The 13,885-nt window shown below is 41.9% G+C and overlaps 2 protein-coding genes across 2 annotated transcripts in view; both read right to left on the bottom strand.

The window, feature by feature from the left end:
- Positions 1–11,700, bottom strand: part of LOC128025663 (uncharacterized) — a 44,003-nt gene extending 32,303 nt beyond the window's left edge. The window contains 6 exon segments of the mRNA XM_052612146.1: positions 273–551; positions 1,354–1,610; positions 1,736–1,929; positions 8,590–9,387; positions 9,485–9,668; positions 11,304–11,700. Coding sequence (XP_052468106.1) covers positions 273–551; positions 1,354–1,610; positions 1,736–1,929; positions 8,590–9,387; positions 9,485–9,668; positions 11,304–11,700 — 2,109 coding nt within the window.
- The window catches only part of LOC128025534 (nidogen-1-like), a 95,410-nt gene that overhangs the window by 32,883 nt on the left and 48,642 nt on the right, over positions 1–13,885 (bottom strand). The window lies entirely within an intron of this gene.

Here is a 13,885-nt window from a genome sequence, read left to right as displayed (position 1 = left end):
AACTAGTTTCTTTCACCTGCACTGGATGTGCTGTTACAGCAATGTCACCATAATTCATCAGAATAAATGAAAAATTACGGCCTGAAATCAAAACCACTTGAAACGATGTTTCCTGCAAAAATTAAAAGATAAAATTACTTTAAACTTAGCAATTTATTATTGTATTCTTTGTTACTGTCTTTAAGGTCCACTGTATTAATTTGAGCTAGAATTCAGAAAATGAATCACAGTGAAGTGAAAACAGTCACATTTCAGAAGAACATCAATCTTACTGTGTTGGTTAAGTTGAAGTAAGGAACTTTATCCCATGTTGCAACAAAGACCCAAGAGGCGGTGAAGGTCAGATTTGGGAAATGTGTGTTTATATCCCGATTGGCCCGTGTGAGAACATTTCCACTGGTGAACTGTTGATATGAAACTACACCTCTCTGACGGTTGTCAAGATTAGTCCAGAGACCTGCAATTATATCTTGGCTTCCTCTAGCGGGGAATGAGTAGGGGACATATACTGATGAAGACTGGTTGAATGTGAGGTGTCCATTATTATTAACCTGCAACATGAGAGATATTGTCAAATTCACTGATTACAGATGAGTTTATAAAGCATTACCCACTCACATTAAGACTAAGAAATCAAGACGGAGTCAAATTCTTACATAAATCTGCTGGTATGTGCGGCCAAAGAACAGAAATGGACTCAACAGCTGAATAACTGAGGAGTTTCCATCATCAACAGCAGCATTTATTGTGTCTCCAGCTGCTGAGCCGAATGGATAAAATATTTCTGGTGCCAAGAGAAAAAAAAATCCGACATTATTTCTCACGGATTAATGGGGCTCATGTTTGAATCTGGCTGTGATTAGTATCAAAATAACGATGACCTCTGGTGGCCGACTCATGCGGATGTTACATAGTAAAAGAACACAATTGAAAATGGAAAAATTTTACGAAATACAAGTTTTTCTGCAAATCTATAATTATTATTATTTTTCTTAGTTTTGAAAATCATAAATAAATTACCCCACAAGGTCAAAATGACTGCTATTACTATCCTTGTAGGGACATTTGGTCCCCATAAAATAATGAATACCAGGACCACAACAACACATGCATTTCCTGCCTCTGATTGTTGAGGTCTGGGATCAGTTTGAGGTTAGTATCAAACATTTTTAAACAACCAAAAAGTTATTATAGTAGTATTATTTATATACATACGATTCAATACTCACCTACACAGTAAGCACCACAAAACATTGGCTTGACAAACTCATAAACATAGTAATTTCCAGGACAGGCTTTGACTCTTATAGGGTGGGATCTGGAAGCACAGCAGCCACCCTCTGAGAAACAGACCTGACGGAGGACCACTCCATCTTCCAGCTGTGGGTGAGGGCCGTTGAGTGACAGTGGGTAATGAGTACCACACATGCCATGATTAACACATGATTCTGTCATCTGAGTATTTTGACCATTGTAGAACATCCTGTACCAGCCATTCCACTCCACATTATAATCACACATGCCAATGTTAGAATGGCCAGTGGCTCTCCAAGGCTCATCCAGACTGGTGTAGTTATAGCAGGGATCAACGCTTGGGGTGGCTAACAATACTGTTATAAAAAAGCAGAAAGAGAGCATTACATACTACATATTAAATCTATTCAAGATAAGAATATGAATACAAACCAATACAATTTGTGATAAACATGTCAAATAAAAAGGTAAATGAACATACCTGCACAATATACAGGATCTGGGATTGAAAGAGTTGGTCTGGTTAATTTGTAGACGTAATAATTTCCAGGACAAGCTTTAACTTGGATTTGTTCAGATCTGTAGCGACTGCACTGATAGCGAGAGCCGCCGTAAACTTCACGAGTAACAACTCCATCTTCAAGACGAGGATGAGAGCCACCAAGATACAGAGAACTAAAACCTCCACATGACATGTAATAAAAACACCACTCAGGCATCTGAGCACTTGCTCCATTAATGAAGAGTCGATACCAGCCGTCCCATTCTACACGAGTGTCATCAAGTCCATTTGAAAAAGACCAGTAATTGAGTGTGCTTCTCCGGTAGTTGTCGAGTATGTTGTAGTTACTGCACGGGTCATAATCTGTGTTAGTGAGAGACCAAAACAGACCCATTATATTTTGAAGAGCAACTTCACAAGTGTAAATATGAACTAATCAAACACATTAACAAACATGAGATTTAAATGTCATTGCCAATATACTGTACATACATACATACATACATCAGTGGTGGAAAGAGTACTGAAAAATTATACTTAAAGTATTGCTCTTTAAGGAATAATTTACTTGAAAAAAAGTACTGAAATATAATATAACTCAAGTAAGAGTAAATATTTATTTTGCTGAAAAACTACTCAAGTATTTTTCTTTTTAAGTATAATTTTTTCTTAAAAGAATATGCAGATTTCCTCTCAGACTTTCTGGTTACAGTTGATAAGCCGCTAATCATAGGAGATTTTAATATTCACGTTTACAAATCAAATGATGCATTAGGGCTTGCGTTTACTGACCTTTTAAACTCTTTTGGAGTCAAGCAAAATGTCACCGGCCCACTCATCGTTTTAATCATACACTAGATTTAATTATATCTCATGGAATCGATCTTACTGCTATAGATATCGTACCTCAAAGTGATGATGTTACAGACCATTTCATTGTATCGTGCATGCTCATCGTTATCTTTAGGTTAGCTACGTCCCAAAACCATTTAAGCTGGTGGTTATTAAGCCTCTTATTATGAAACCAAATCTAGATCATAGTGAACTGGCAAATTATAGGCCTATTTAAAATCTTCCATTTATGTCTGAAATTGTAGAAAAAGTTGTGTCTGCTCAACTGAGCTCAAAAAAAAGATCATCTGTATGAAGAATTTCAGTCAGGTTTCAGGCCCCACCATAGCACAGAAACTGCACTTGTTAAAATTACAAATGACCTGCTTCTTGCGTCAGATCAAGGCTGCATCTCATTGCTAGTTTTACTTGATCTTAAAGGCCATGTTGCAGGTTAACCTCCACTTTCTATTAATGGGTACATAAATCACTCAAGATATGTATATCATTTTAAAAATGTCTCAAAAGTGGTCTTGAAGACCTATTTTTTACGTTTTTGGTATTAAAGTTTTTTTACGCAACTCGGTGATGATGTCACGTTTGGGAGAAGTGGAGGAAAGGTAGCCTCAGCCTAGTATGATCCCGCGTTCCAGACAACCCATAACATGTGTTTTTACAGCCTTAAACCCGTCAAAGTGCACTGGAACGGCAATCAAACCCGTGACTTCCCACCAGTGAACTCGTTTCTCGTACTAGATCGATTTACACAAGGTCAAGGTCACACAGCACGCGAAACAACGATGACAGCCCCTACGAATAATACTGCCCACGGGTGCAGTGTTTATGCAAGTGGTACACATTGAAAAAACGATTTTAGGTCAATGTAACGTTGAAATAGAATAAATAATCTAGTTACAATTCCTTGCGCTCAGAAAGTTTGGCGTAACTTGCCTGGAACGGTACAAAGTCGTTAGTAGTGGTATGAAATAGTGATTACGAGCTCAAAAACCTGCCTGGAACGCAGCATAAGAACTAGCGTTATAGCGACTGACTGGGGTGAGGAAGAGGTGGCAAGAGCCAACATGTATGATGGCCCGAAGCCGTGTAATTTCGATCGAGCCAGCCGTGGGAGGGCAAATGAGGAATTGCCAAGAACTGATGTCCGTCAAAGCCAATTAAATGCATGGTCCGAGGAGAATGAGTGGAGAGTTGGTGAAGTGTCCTGGTGAGTTGCTATTATTTAGCATCGCAGCAATGAGCACTGGAGCTAGTTTACGAGCAGCAGTGCACAATAACGACACACACATATATACATATATACACACACACACACACACACATATATATGTTACTGTCATTGAGTAGCACCGAGTGAAAAAAATCAACGTTTTCTTTATATCTAGCTTGGCAGTGATCATAAGATTAGTTCAGATAAGTATCGGTAACCTTTGTCATAGTACTGTAAACTTTGTCTTTTTCATCTAGAAATAGAAGTCATCATGCTAGCTATGTGGACGTTTCTAAGCGTTTATCTCTTCCTCCGGTGAAAATGTTGTTGCAAACGTAGTGTCTGTCGCTGTGTTTGGCAGGTGCTTGTGTGGGCGGTGCTGTCCCATGGAAACTGCGCTGAAAAGCTTGTGCTGTAGGGGAGCGAGTGCGTTTGGGTCTCTGTTGGTCGTTATCATTTCTTTTGTAGTTTTGTTTTCTGCATTATCTATGTGAATATTAAAATCCCCTGCAATTACAAAACAGTCAAACTCTGAGGAAATTATTGATAACATTTCTGTGACCTCTTCAACAAAGGCTGGAGAGTATTTTGGAGGCCTGTAAATAATAATAAACAGAATTTGTGGGGCACCTTTTAGCACAATAGACATTCGAAAGACAAGTACTGACCAAATGACACTTGCTTGCATTGATAGACATCTTTAAATAGAGCAGCTACACCCCCACCTCTCCTAACAGTCCTGCAAACACTCATGTAAGTGAAGTTAGGAGGGGCTGCTTCATTTAGGATTGTTGCACTGCAGCTGTCTTCTAGCCATGTTTCATTTAGAAACATAAAATCCACATTGTTTGTTGTCATAAAGTCATTGATCAGAAATGATTTATATTTTTTAGAGAGCGAATGTTTAAAAGTGATAACTTGATGGCTGTGCTTTGTGTCTTTACATCAATCTTAGTTTGATGCATAATAGGCTGCAGATTAGATGAGTTTGCCCTTCGGCTTGAGAAGGCCTTAGACTTTCGATCACGTGATAAAACTGAAATAGAGAAAGCTACAGGCACACTGGGTTCCCGCTTGTTCTGTAAGCATTTGTGAATGTTGCTGCTATTATAGCGGGGACCCGACACATATCACTGAGAGCTGCTATCAGTTGTTTTTGGTTCACCTTCAGCAGATAGAGGGTTTGGGCCCTGGCGTTGTGGCAGCGGTCGGAGAGCTCTCAAATGGAACAGGGCCCACAGGCTTTGATGGTTGGGGGGTCCGCCGTTTTTTTGTTGATATCTGCGGGCTACCAGCGAATGAGTGGGAGAGTTTAGTCCCAACATACACCAATTCCTCCATTTTCTGTGAGAAGCACAGAAGTGGAGATGCTGGAGAGAGGGATAATGTGTCTGGTGAGATTGGCTGTGTCTCTGGTGTTTCCGGTGACTGTGATGTTGTGACGAGTGGGGCGGGGCTGAGAGACATGGGAACAAGGAGTGAGGCCAGGTGTAGTGATTGGAGATGAGCTAAACCTGTGACCCACCACCTGTCTCGAGTCCCACGTAGGAGATAGAAGGATATAAAACTGGAGCGACGACCGTGAAGGACGAGAGAGGACCAGGCCTGGGCAATATTTTATGTTTGCTTTTTATTTTGTTTGCACCAGTCGTCCGTGAGGGGCTGGTGCGCTGTTTTGTGTTTATTTGAATAATTAAAGTGTTGTTTGATTGTGCGCCGGTTCCTGCCTCCTTCTTCTTGATGAGTATGGAGAGTATATTATTACAGTGGTGCCTAAACCCGGGAGAAGGAGGGACGTGCTGCTGAAGATCCCTCGCCGCTGTGGTGAATCCGCGGTGCCATCGAGCTGGCGAAGAGTGTGCCGCCATGGACGCTCGAGGCGGTGGGCTGGAGCTAGTACCCGGGGACGGGTGAGCTCGCTGCCGGCCGCCCACGATATGGAGGGGCGTCTGCCGTCCATGAGGGAGCGGAGGAGTCGGCGCCGTTCGCCAGGGGGCCGGAGCCTGCTGCCTCCGTGAAGGAATCCGGAGGAGCAGGGAACGGGGGACTCCTGTCGGCTGCCCAAAAGCGGAGGAGCCGTCGCCGTCCAGCGGGCAGCGAAGGAGTGTCGTGCGTCTGCCGGGGGCCGTCCAGTGCCACCGCCAGGCATCGCGGAGGAGATCACTCAGCTGGTGGAGGGCCGAGCAGCAGTGCGTCTGGGAACCGGAATTTTTCTTGTCCCTGTCGCTCCTCCTTCCATCTCCTTTTCTCTCGCCTCGTCTGTCCTACCCCCAGGTTCCCACAGGTCCCCGTGAACGGCCCCCCCGGAGGGAAGGGGGGGGGAGTAGAGCACAGTCTCGAGGGTACCCCCCGGCCTGTGAGGGGCGATGGGGGTGTGTGACGAGTGGGGCGGGGCCGAGAGACGTGGGAACAAGGAGTGAGGCCAGGTGTAGTGATTGGAGATGAGCTACACCTGCGACCCACCACCTGTCTCGAGTCCCACGTAGGAGATGGAAGGATATAAAACTGGAGCGACGACCGTGAAGGACGAGAGAGGACCAGGCCTGGGCAATATTTTATGTTTGCTTTTTATTTTGTGCGCACCAGTCGTCCGTGAGGGGCTGGTGCGCTGTTTTGTGTTTATTTGAATAATTAAAGTGTTGTTTGATTGTGCGCCGGTTCCTGCCTCCTTCTTCCCGATGAGTATGGAGAGTATATTATTACAGATGTGTTGTCCTGGCTTCCCTGGCTGTTTTCCAGAAAGTCGTCATTGGGTGGTGAATCTTGTGGCTGTTTTGATACATCAAAGTCAGTCTGTGAGGAGCTCTGTGGGCAGGGCTCAGCAGGGATAGTGTCTATCAGCAGTGATTGTTTTGGCTGCATTGTGTTATCAGTGTCCTTTTGGGATATGTCAAACACATGATGAATCGGACCAGGTGTGTGTGTGCTGAATGGATTGACACACTCTGCTGAAGGATGACGAAGGGAGAAGTAGATATTGTCCTTAAACACTCTTGCACCAAGTTTGTTTGGGTGGAGGCCATCCGGTTTAAACAATTGTCTATGGCCCCAGAAAAGATTGAAGTTGTCGATGAAATTTACTCCTTTTATATTAAAAGATCTTTGTAGCCATGTGTTCAGTGAAAACATATTTGTTCCCCTTGCTGGGAGTGGTCCACTGATGAACGACTGAACTTTGAAGTGTTTCAAAGAGTTCAATGAAGTCCTTCTTAAGAAGTTCTGACTGCTCTTTCCGAATATCCTTCTTCCCCACATGGATGATGATCTGATTTGCAGTCTTGTGCTTCATCAGAATGTTCTGAAGTTCCTTGTTCACATCAGAGACCATTGCTTGAGGAAGGCAGCATGTTGTTGTAGTCCTGCTACGGATGTTTCTGATAACAGAGTCACCCACTATCAGAGTCCTGGGTTCGGCTGCACTCTGAGCTGAATGCCGCTGTCTGCTCGACCTTGAGCGCCTGTTAGTTAGCTGCTGGCTGATCAGATCCATGTTTAATCAAATTTGGGGATTCCTCACCCACATTTATTAATGCTTCAAATCTGTTCTCCAGATGTATAGGGGGTGGTAAATTCCACTATACACAAGCCTTGTCATAGTCATAGGTAGAGGAAGCTATGGCAGCAATATGAGAAACTCGATACAATCTGATATCTCGTGTTCCTTTGGGTCTCGCTCCCTGTTTGTGCCAACGATTAGTGTGGTGATCAGTTTTGGCTTGTTCCTCTACACTTGGTATAAACTGTTGAGATTCAGAAGATTCATGGGACTCACCGGCTGTTTGCTGAGGGGGTCCATGACGACGGTCTGCTGAGTGTTCTGTCTGTTTTGGAAGTCCAGAAAGTAACTTTGTTTCAAGAATCACAATCCTTTGTAGAAGTTTGTAGCAGTTAATGCAGTTTGAATGTAGGCAGTTGTTTTCCCGTCTCCGGAATGTAAGCTGTTCGCAGTGGGAGACAAAGTCTTCTTTTTGTAGTATTATTCCAGTCCCAATGTTTTTAGTTTTAGCGTTTGTGCCAAAAATCTGTTGTTTGAGCACTGTGCTGATCTGCTGAAGTAAAAATCTTAGAAAAATCTGAGAAAAGTACAGAAATAAGAGCAGTAAGCTAGAACATCCGAACGGTAGCAAAGCCGGAAGCAATCTCTATTACATAGAGACACTCCTGTAGAGGAGTGCTTAGACACATACAGAGGTACTTTAGCCTAATTCACACAAGCTCTCTCTCTTTCTTTCTCTCTCTTTCTGTCTGTCTCTGTCGCTCTCGCTCTCTTTCTAATAACGTAATTAATATCTGCATTAGAATGCTATCAATGGCCCAAGCCTCCAACTCCAGCTTTAAAATGATGTTATGGTACTAGTAAAAGAGTCATTGGGTGAGATGTGGAAGAAATAATCCTACTCACAATAGCGATTTAAGTACAAAAACCAGACGAATCCCATTTAAATAAATCATTGGATCCATGTCTTGAGGTGTGGTAACCGTAGTATAAGCAGAATAATTGACTCCGCTTTGCGTCGTGAAGGCATCATCACTTTGGGTGTGCATAATTTTTCTAATAATTCAACGGCCTGTCATCAATTATTCCTTACTTAACAAATACAACTTTTGACTTTAACTTAAGAACAGCTAGTGCGACTAACCGTGTGAAGAGACGTTTGTATCGTCGAAAAATAATTGTAATTTGTTTTTAATTATTGATCAATCAAGACCTAAATTTGCGTTGGTGATGACGTCAGTAACTCGCGCCATGCAAAAGTTTTGAAGGTACTTCCACCTTTTTCGTTCATAGGCCTCCTGCACTGCACCCTCCCAGGGCACGGTGAGCTCGATGATGCAGACAAGCTTGAGCGAGGCTGACCACAAAACAAGATCTGGTCGCAGGTTGGTGGCTGCGATTTCAGCTGGGAAGCAGAATTTCTTGTTCAAGTCTGCCAGCAGCTTCCAGTCCCTTCCTCTGCCCAGCTGACCAGAGTCTGATCTTATGGTGGTGAGGTTAGCTTGACCCTCACCCTCCCGAACAAATGGTGTTGGCTGCCACTGGGGTGCCGGAGCAGGAAGCGCATTCACGCTTGTCCGTCGACTTTCCAACACTGCTGCAAGACACTTTAGCACCTGGATGTGCCGCCAGGTGTAACGGCCTTGGGTGAGGCTGGTTTTGCATCCCACTAAGATGTGCTTCCGTGTTGCTAGACGTGGGCATAGAGGGCACGTGGGGTCTTCAGCATACCATTGGCTTAGATTTGTGGGAGAAGGTAGGACATCGTAGGCATCCTCCTCCTGCACTCGGCCCACAACATCCTTGTGTCTGAGTGCTGCCTTTGCCTGCTCAGTTGCAGCCAACGGGGTCCACTTCCTCCCGGTGGCCAAGATGGGGGCAGCTTGGGCTACAAAAAGATCGTTCAAATCCAGTAGCATCATCTCCAGTCTGACTTTGGTACACAGCTGAAAATGGGCAGGTGTAGCATCCCTTTGCCGTAAAGTCCAAAACTGCTGAAGCATCTGGGAAGGCCAAGCCACTCCCTTACATATGAGCTGACCATTCTCTCCAGCTTTTCCACCTTCAAGAGCGGGACTTCTTAGAGGTTTAGTGGCCACAGGAGACGTGGAAGTAGTCCATACTGGGTTCTGTCGATGTTCTCGAGCCTTTGTATTTAAGGGAGCCATCATACCACCGATCTAGGCTCTTCACTGGCTTCTCTGAGACAGTTGGGATGGGTTCCTCGCTGATGTAGAAGCGGAGGTCTGGCAGCTTCCCCTTGATGATGGAGATGCTTCTGGACTTGCTTGGCTTGATCTTCATGCGAACCTGCTCAATGTTTTCCTGGAGCTTCTTAACAGCAGTAAAGTGCAAACCTTGGTCGTGGTGAGAGTTGTGAGGTCATCCATTTATGCTCTGACTGGCGGCAGCCTCAGCCCAGGTCTTATTCGCTGTCCAACAACTGTTCATCTAGAGGCCTGAATGATGACCTCCATGGCTAGGGTGAAGGCCAGTGGGGAGATGGTGCCTTGACAAGGGTTGTGAGAGCTTCTGGGACCACTATAACAGTGTCCTTCTATCAACCAAGTTTTCTATTTACTTAATCTTCTGAGTGTTCTGGTAATATCAATGAAATCACCCAAATCAGGAACTGTCAAAATTAAAATAAAAAAATAGTATGGCTCATTTTCATTCACTAAAATACTGAAATATTAAAGGGACACTAAGTAGGAATTACTCCCATCTAGTGGTGAAATTGTATTTTGCATTGAAACTAATTTTGCTCTCCAGCGCCTCGCTTTTTCAAATGCGCATTGCATCTACGGTAGGCGATATGTACCAAAAAGCTTTGACAGGATGTCTTCTAATAGCACTTCGTCGAGTTTTCCTTCAGGTGAACAGGTGTGTTATTTCAAACAAACTGCAACATGACAACTAACAAACGAATGTTACAGTATGAATTACTGACTGTGGAAAACATGAAATATTGTAATTAGTAGTTATGTCTAATTTATTCGTTATATTTTCTGAATTATATGCATTGTTAGATATAAAAAAAAATTATAATATAGATTGTAACACTGACTTAACACTGTAACACTGTCGAGAAGAAAACTGGCCACTTCAGCGTCTCTTTTGAAATCTTTATAAAGCATTAGCTCTTTCCACCTAGAAAAAGCTTCCCCGACATTAACTCTTGTTTTCTGTAATCTACGGTCACGTTTCCTTTTACGTTCTATTTTTTACTGTTTTGGCGACGATGTTTTCTTCTTCTGTGGCGCGGCATATGTATGGTCCATAATAAGAATGCAATACAGACTTTTAAACTTGCCGGTGCAGTTTCAAGCGCCTCTCACTGCTCTGCACCTGCGTTTCTGGCTCTGACCGAAAACGCGCTGTGGAAACGCGTTGGCTTAGTACTTTTTGTCCCTCTCTGCTATTATAGTTTTGCAAGATGGCAGAACTACATGAAAGCCTCTGTCGACCTACCCGTCCCATGTATATAAAGATAAAAAATTCTTCATTTACAAGGATTAGTTTAAACATTGGCATAGGTATTTTTACACCATTGAGGGCATATTTATGAATAAAAATATTGATTTTAGATAATAAAATACCTAAAAAGTTACTTATTGTCCATTTAACAATACTGATTCAAAATGCCTACATCAGTGATGGTCTGTTAAAGTCAAGTGCCGTCTGAGCACCCCGAGTTTGAATGAATGAGTGTAAAAAAGTACCACAGTTTATTTATACTCAAGAAAGTACAAAATTAAAGTAACTTTCCACATCTGACACACACACACACACACACACACACATAGAGAGAGAGGTTAAATGGATTAATTAAAATGCAACTTACTCGAGGTATTGCTGGATCCAGTACTTATATTTGGATTTACGGTGGAAATCGGCTGTGAAATGGTTCTGACATCTGAGACATGATTAAAGTGATTTTAAAACTTTTGAAAGACTTCATTAAAAAAGAGTGAAGAGAAAAAGCACATTACCTGTGCAGTATCCTGAACATCCGATTTGGGGTTTCACAAGTTCATAGACATAGTAATTTCCTAGACATGCTTTCACTCTGATGGGGTTTGTCTTGTAATCACAGCAGCCAACCGAATAACCCCCTCCACAGACCTCTCTAGTCACCACTCCATCCTCTATCTGAGGATGAGTACCATTGAGCCACAGACTGATGCCTGTGTTACAGGTGTATGAACTAACACAGGTCTCTGACATCTGGATGTTCATTCCATTGTAGAAAAGCCGGTACCAGCCATTCCAGGAGAAAGATTCATCACAAATGTAATCTCCACTTTCATTGTTGGCTCTCCAGGGACGATCCAGAGACTCATAGTTGTAGCAGGGATCACTGCTGATGTTGCTGAAACCAACTGTCATGGAGATTGGGAAAGTTCTGTTAAAATACTGAGACCCATTATACAATCTTCTAAAATTAAAATTAGTAATTTGATAAATTTGAAGCTAAAATATCGTTCAGATACATGATATTTATACTATGCTCATATTTATGCTCATCTAAATTGTAACATTGATATACAGTGTATAAATGATCAGTTACTACAGAAAGTCACAGATGTGAGATGTTAAGTCAAAATCATAAGAAATAAGGTCTGAGATTAAATTAAAAAAAAAGAGAATTATTATGCCATATGAGAATTTCGTGTTCTGTTCTGATTAGGGATGCACCTAATCCAGATTTTTGGGGTTCGGCCGAATACCGAATCCACCGTTTAAGATTCGGCTGAATCCGAAACCGAATCCTACTCGCATATTCCATTAACACAGTAAAACAAATTTAACACACAACTGTAAAAAAACAAACAAACAAATAAACAAAAAAAAAGAATAGGCAACATTATTCAAGGATGACAAGTTAGAAAGCGGGTTGATGCGCGGGTTGATAAAAAATGACAGGGTGCCTGCGGTTGCCCTCGGTTACGAGTCATTCAAAAATATTTTTAATGATATTCGGGTCGTGGTCGGTCGGGTCCTAGTACTAGACACATTTTTGAAATACATAGGCCTACACTTTATTGTCCGAATAACTGGCATGAAGATGCACGTAGAGATGGAGGCGTCAAGACTGCATGGGGAGCAACAGCGCTGTTTTTGGTAAAACATGATTTTGATGACTTCATTAAGTTTTGTTTTATAGAAAACTCCTTTTAAAAGATTTTCGTTTTGTATAAATTGTATCTTAATTTTGATGAATGTTTTATCAATCAGTTGCCCATATTTAATAAATAAGAAGCAAATATAAAGCAGACAATGTAATAAGGCGCCGGCAGGATCATTTGCATTGCATGTGAACTAAACTCAGCGTGTGCCTCACAGATTTAAGAAATATAGGCTATATATTACAGAAAGCTTAAAATGTTTTCTTTTAAACGAAAATATTCAAACCAAAATAAACGGGCTACTCTTTGATGATCCAATCCATATGAAATGTGCATTTCTCTCTGCCGTTCATGGCGAGTCTGCATTGTCAATTTCATCTTTGCAGCAACACAGAAAACACCAGTTTATTACTAAACAATTAAATGACTCCTTGCATTTTTTCGAACCAGCAGGCCGCTCTAGGTTGAGCGAGACCCCACGGAATGATTTAGCGGATCAGGATATTCAGAAATGCGCTCTCCGCTCACGAGCTCTGATCGGAACAAACCCGAGCCTCAATGTCTGCTGACCTTGCAGAAACATACAAATAGACATAGCCAGACTAGATTATTTTAGTACAAATTATGAGCTTACTGATGATTTTTTATAAATCTTGACAAAAATTATAATATATTAAGTTTTGTTGTTAATTTATTTATTTTTTTGGCCTAGTTAGTTTTGCCTACGTTCCTATGGCCCAATGACGCTACGATGCACATTTACTGCTTTTAAAAAATGTGGGGCAGGAAGCGGGTCGGGTACAATATTTTATTTTTTTGCGGTCCGAGTTGCAGGCGGGTTAGTTGAAAACGTCGGTCGGGTGCGGGTTATTAATACATTGACCCGCGTATCACTGGTTTACATACAAATTGAATCATGTACCATACTCCAGTCAGTAGGTGGCGGTACTGCACAGTGAGCTCTGTGGCTTTGGTAATGAACGTGCAAATTAAAAAAGAAAAAGCAGCGCAAGAAGAAGTGTTCTTCTGAATCTCCTTACCATTTTCATAATCTATTAGCAAGGTAAGATTTATCTTATATGTAATCAGTGTATATTATTGTTTGTTTTTATTGTATGTACATGTATTATTAGTGTGGTTGATATCGTATTACACGAATATCAACACACGGACTGTTTATTTATTTCACCAGCTCACTAATGGTACTAATTAGGGTCTGGTTTTCGATTTTAATCGCTGCTCATTGTTAAAGTGATCTCTGTGTAAATCCTAAGAATCCCCTAGATGCTGTTTTCACTTGATGCATGAACAAAACTTAATGAAACATAATAAATCACGATAAGTTGTGTTACTTGTGATATGAAACACAGTGTCAGATTTAAGATTCTGCCAATTGTATCACTAAAGTTAAACAGTAATTACAGTTTTGCAGTTAAATGTAAGGT

This window comes from Carassius gibelio, chromosome A12 (assembly GCF_023724105.1).
Source record: "Carassius gibelio isolate Cgi1373 ecotype wild population from Czech Republic chromosome A12, carGib1.2-hapl.c, whole genome shotgun sequence".
In the NCBI taxonomy this organism is placed as follows: Eukaryota; Metazoa; Chordata; class Actinopteri; order Cypriniformes; family Cyprinidae; genus Carassius; species Carassius gibelio.
The sequence above is the reverse complement of the archived record's forward strand: the minus strand, read 5'-3'. Positions and strand labels throughout refer to the sequence as shown.